General features: G+C 33.6%; 1 protein-coding gene and 1 pseudogene across 1 annotated transcript; both read right to left on the minus strand.

Annotated features, from left to right (window-relative positions):
• Window positions 1–221: 221 nt before the first annotated feature.
• LOC110685669 lies at window positions 222–2241 on the minus strand (annotated as a pseudogene).
• Window positions 2242–3932: 1691 nt separating this feature from the next.
• Window positions 3933–5018, minus strand: LOC110685670. Its single transcript, XM_021862201.1, has one exon. It carries the CDS (start codon window positions 5016–5018, stop codon window positions 3933–3935), a length of 1086 nt encoding a protein of 361 aa, XP_021717893.1.
• Between the last annotated feature and the right edge of the window lie 982 nt (window positions 5019–6000).

Here is a 6000-nt window from a genome sequence, read left to right on the forward strand (position 1 = left end):
CGTGATATGCTACTCTTGCAGCGTGCAGCTCGCGAAGTAATACTTCGACCCTGTCTGAATCAGTAGCACTGGCTTGCGGAGGCACAGGATATTACTGAGAAATTCTCAGGTGAAGTTTAGTCTAACAAGTAAATCTGTCAAAGGTACACCATTTAACGAAGTATTATGCAGTGCAAAATACATTAGAGCTTGAAAATATCAGCTGAACCAGGATTTATTTGTACAAAATGCCACAGTATATAGATTTATCAAGTAATTAAAACCAATGAAGAACTAACAAATCACATATTTCATACCATTTGCCACACACACAATACTTTACAGATCTTTGACTTTGTACTTGTCCTTAAATCATTTTTCAATGACAGAAGACAGAACAATCAAGTTTGGTGAAGATATTCATTCCCATTTGCATCTGATCTTATGAGTATGTTTGAACTCATAGGTCAGCACTAAGCTCCCATCTAATCTTTTTAGCACGAATCGCTCAACAAGAACATAACAGCCAAACTTTTTCCACAAATCTCTTCCAGGATATGTTTCCATTCTAGCAACCAGCTTTTCGCTCCCACCTACCCACCCTACTCGTTCTTGCTCCCACTTCATTCTTTCAACGACCACCAAACTTAATCCTATCCTCGTCTCCAATCCCATTTCACTCATAACCCCAAAACCACATTATGCTGTGAGCCTCATCTGTTTCAGAAACAGCATCCATCCAAGATATCTTGGCAAGTTCAGTAGGCAGTACAACATTTACAGACACTGAATTATCGCCTCCTACGTCAACTCTTTTACATGAATATATCCTCTCCCATTGCTGTTCTAGTTTTATTTCATAAAACATCGACCTTTCCATTTGCTCTTTCAGGGACCCCTCCGCAACAAACATGAAAGGACAATACCATTTTCCAACTGTCACTGACTTTGAATGCTCGGTAGATAATGGGAAATAAAAATCTGGAAGTTGAGATCGGAGTATTGAATTAAGGCCATCTGCCTCACCTATCATAATCTTGGTTTTCGAGTGGTTGATCCTCCATCCTTCTTCCCGCAGGAACTTTGGAGGAATACCCTCAGGATGAACAGACCTAGCAGAAAAGCGGCCAGTCCTTGTTTTGAAGATTTCAAACAGTTGACAAATGTTATGGGGATTGAGTTTTTCTGGTTCTTTATCTGTTATGCAACTGCAGAACAAACAGCAGGTTTCTGTATCTTCCTCTTTTGAACTTGTGCATGCCAATCTATACATTTCAGAAAAAATAACTTATTTGAAGTTGGTAATATATATAACTTGTTGAATTACAAACAGTTTGTTTGGATAGCAATGTTAGAAATTTGAGGGAAAGTGAAGGGAAGGAAAGAGCAGGAGCCGAGAGGGATCGAAGGGGGAAACAAATCAATGGAAATAGATCCATGACTCTCCCTCGAGTCCCTCCCTTTGTTTTCTCTTCAAAGCCTCACGTCAATGCTTATGCATATAAATTTCACCCCTAAGTTGGATCAAAACCATGTCATATAAAACAAACTTTCTCATTCTTCTCACTTAAATCACTCTTCTCATTTGACCTTAAATCTATATACTTTGTATATATGGTCATTAGACAACTTATGTTTCAACTTTTATGTTGTTGTGACAACCAGGTCGAAAGCTTAATAGTCATTCGTGCTATAAAATAGCACTTGATCATGATTGTGTAATCATAAACTGACAATTTGGTGATATTCAAATACAGAATGGAAATTAGCAAATGTCATTTAAATGCAAAATCGCAATGTTAAATGGTGATCAATAACATAGATAATACAAGAAAAATTGTGATAGATTAATCTCCTTGAGTTATAGTATGACTAGAAGTTTATGTTGGATAATATCCTAACCAAATAGTAATATGATTAAACCTTGTTAGCTTACCCTTTGCAGTTGCTATCTGCCATCATCACATAGTAGCAATTCGAAGACAAGGGTTGATTGATGATAGGTATGAAAAAGGCCTTATGCTTTTCAGTATGACCACCACTTGGTCCGCCGGATGAGTAAGGGTAACATACTATAAGGACCCTGTTTTGAGGAAAAGGCCAGTCCTTAAGCGACGCCTTAGAACCAGAAAATGAGTGAACATACTCAATATCTTCATCATTCTGAAGTACTAGATAGCCAGAACCTGGTCCTTCTACTGGTGGTATAGACAGTAACTCAGGATGGCTCTTGTATAGGGAGAGCGGTCTTGTAACATACATTTCAATTAAACTCAATCTGATTAGTCTTGTATTCGTCGATTTTTCTATTTTTGCTGATGTTAAAACAGATTTATGTGAAAAAAATTGTTAATGCGATATATTTGTGATTGATCATGTATTATTGAGAATGATCTCAAAGTTGTCTAAACATACAATAACAAGCCACTAGTTCATTGACATATACTTATTCATCTGTGTGTATCTTTTTCATGCTAGAATTTTTATTACTAGTTCTACATTCTGTTGTTGGAGGGTTGAGGTTTGAATGTTTTATGATTATAATAAGTCAGCTTAACTTGCTTACATGTACTGATTAATACAGTAGAAAAATTAAAAGTTTGTATATATTGACTTTTTGATGTCTGAAATTTTATTTGTTAGTTGAAAAGTATAATATGAAAACTACATAAAATAAGGTAGAATGGTACCCCTTTTGATTAAAAACAAGCTCAAATTCGATTAAAATATAGATATGATATATGGAGTATGTATCTCCATCTTCTCAAATAGAAGGTTTATACAGCAGGTTTAGTCACGCAAATCATATACTACCTCCGATTTTTATTAGTTGCAACTTTAAAATATTTTATATGTCATAAATAATACCCCAAAGTTGCAACTAACAAAAATCGGAGGTAATATATATTGTCAGTTTTCGAATAAACCCGACATTTACGTTATTTCACTTATTTGAAATGACTTAGGTCTATTATATATGACTACCTTAGCAAAAGCATATAAAAGAAACTTACTAGATGCATGCATGATTACTATTAATGATAGTTACAGCAAGAAAATTCAACCAACATAATACATGTCTTTCTGTCTTCAATTTTGTAAAACCAGTTACATTGTCAGTGGTACAACAGACAGCATAAGACCAGTCTTAGACATATTACAGAAAGACAACTTCTTCCTTAGACCTTAAGCCGCAAGAGCTTTTGTTCTCTGACATGCTTTTCCCTTAGCAAATCTTCAGACACACACTTTATCCTTTTTCATAATTATGTTTTTCTGATAATCATAATTCTTTAAGTCATAATTTAAGAGCTTATACAATAATGCTGTCCAGCATCTATGTGTGTGCCAACCATACCTTTTTTTGTTCTCACCGAATTTTTTACTTACTTTTACACTCTCCAAATCATATAAAGATTGGCAAAAGTCAAAAATATGATTTCGAATGCTATATTGACCACTACTATTAAGTTGTATCAATACGGAATTTGATCTTAGATTTTGATCGAGTATCAACCTGAAGACTTTACATTTAAGATGAATAGAGTTTACACAATCACAAATGATAGAGAGTATAATAATGCTAAGCAAAATTTTGACATATCTATACTCATTATGTGTGGATGCCAACTATCTTAGTTGATTAAAGTCTTGAAAATGGTGTTTGAAACCAAATTTCGTTTACATCAGTGTTTTTGTGGCTCCCTGTACAACAAAAAAATAGACATATGTTTGTATCTAAAATTTGCCCCAAGTCTTGGTCTAAGTAATGCAACCTAACTATGTAGTAAGTGAAATATGAACAAAGTTCATGATATTCTTGCAAAGAACAAGAATGCATTCACAAGATGAAACAGGGGAATCAATGACACAAAACAAACCCCATTTGATTGTTGATGAAAATATAGAAACTAGGAAATAAATAAATGATTTACATGAAGAACAATATTTATTCAAGACTTGAAATCATGATCATCAAATTTAGCAGAACTATTCTGAGGCCTGAAAAACCATTTCCAAACCTTGTTATTCTTTCTGCATTTCTTCAATTCCCTTTCCCTAACACTACCACTAATCCTACATGATCCCCCTCCATTGTTGAACATCTCATGCCCCAAAACATCACCCCCTCGAAACCCGAATTCCTTCATCGATAACCCGAGCCCGTTTCGCCTCATAGCAACAAGATCAGGCACCTTTGAATGATCTGATGACATACTACTGTTATCATTGAGTTTCAAATCTATAAAAGCAGGATCATCAGAACTCACAAATTCAGTCTCCTTTAATGAAAATATATTACTATTCTTATTTGGACCAACCATATTCGAGGAATCGCAATAATCAAAGTTGCTAATTCTTGCTTCAGATTCACTAAAACAGCTTCTTTTAGCAGAATCTAACATGAAATTTCCAGTACTTACATTAGAAGCTCTTGCAGCAGAATAAGAAACAGGAAACCCTCCAATTTCATCAGTATCATAAAACCCTCTAAAACTGCTAAGTGATCTTGATCTTGTAACCCCATTACACTCATAATTCTCCTCTTTATTCTTAATCTGATTAATCTTGTCTCTTTTCTTCCTAAACAACCTCTTAATCTTCCAGAACTTTCCTGCTGTTTCTGATCTCTTACTGTCATTCAGAGCAATGCTGCTGCATCTTTTCAGATGGGCTAAATCATCAATGTTTACATTGCTGTTTTGCGATGACCTTTGCTCGTGTTTCGGTTTCGAACCCGAAATCTCAGGACCACCCTTCTTCTCATTCTCAAGCAAGAATGAGATTCTTCCAACATCAGAGGAAGTCGAGTTTGAAGTTGAGATTATATCAGAACAAGAACAAGAAGTTATCTTTTGTTCCCCACATTGTTGGCAGACTAACTGAACTAGTCTATCAGTAAGACAATAAGCACAAATTCCACCTGAAGAAGATGATGAAGTTGGGTGTTTTTTGCAGGGAAAATCTGGGAATTTTTCATCAAAGCAATCTCCATTGTTATTATATGGTTCTAACTCTCTTTTTCCCCTGTCTTTCATGGTTTGTATGATGGAAAAATTTACTATTTTGGGTTGTGAAACTGCTGCAAATTGGAGTATTAGGACAAGATTTTGAAATGGGTTGTTGAGATTTTATGATCAAAAAGAGGAAAAGCAAAAAGACAGAGAATTTGGGGGTTTTAACTTTTAAAGTGGAAAGGAGAATATGAAAGGGATACTAGAGTAAAACAGTGAAAGTGGTGTTCTTAAACTTATTTTCGTCGAACTTAATTTATTTTAGCTGTAGCGTAATTAATTTTATCTGCGAACATTACTTTAGCCAAACTTGATAAGGTCGAAATTAATGCATTAACAATACCTCTTTTTTCATGATATTCTTCCCACTTATTATTATGTGATTTAAGTTAGAAAAATATGATAGTGTTTGATGATTTATAAGTATATAGTGTATAAGAAAAACAATATCAACTAAGATTTTTAACATAATTTTTTAACAAATTAATCAATTACATACTAATAAAAGCGAATAAAAAAAGACACTTGTCAATATTACATTAAAAAAATTTCCTCGAAAAGTACCTTTTTAAAATAAATCATTGTTACTTTTGGAAAAAAAATTGTATCTAAACTATGACATTTATTTTATATAAAATATAATTCTTTTTCAAAAATATTAAATTGTCCATTATAAATGCTACATGAAATTTAAATATTTTCTCTTGCTTTTTTTTATTTTTAATATACACCATATTTTTAATACTCCAGCCAATTTATTTATATAATTTTTACAATATTATTTTCAAAAGAATTTAACAACCGAGCATTGCACGGGATTTAACCTAGTTAAGAATATTACTAAGTATACATAGTAGTATTTCATATTTTGTAAACTAAGAAAACTAATTAGTAGTAATTACTAATTATATAGTAATGTCAGTGGGGCGAATTTTAGTAGAGACCCACCTCGCATTCACCTCATTAAGGTAGGGATGGTGAAGACTAGATGGGTGATTAATAGGGG

Source organism: Chenopodium quinoa, unplaced genomic scaffold (genome assembly GCF_001683475.1).
Source record: "Chenopodium quinoa cultivar QQ74 unplaced genomic scaffold, ASM168347v1, whole genome shotgun sequence".
Taxonomy (NCBI): domain Eukaryota; kingdom Viridiplantae; phylum Streptophyta; class Magnoliopsida; order Caryophyllales; family Amaranthaceae; genus Chenopodium; species Chenopodium quinoa.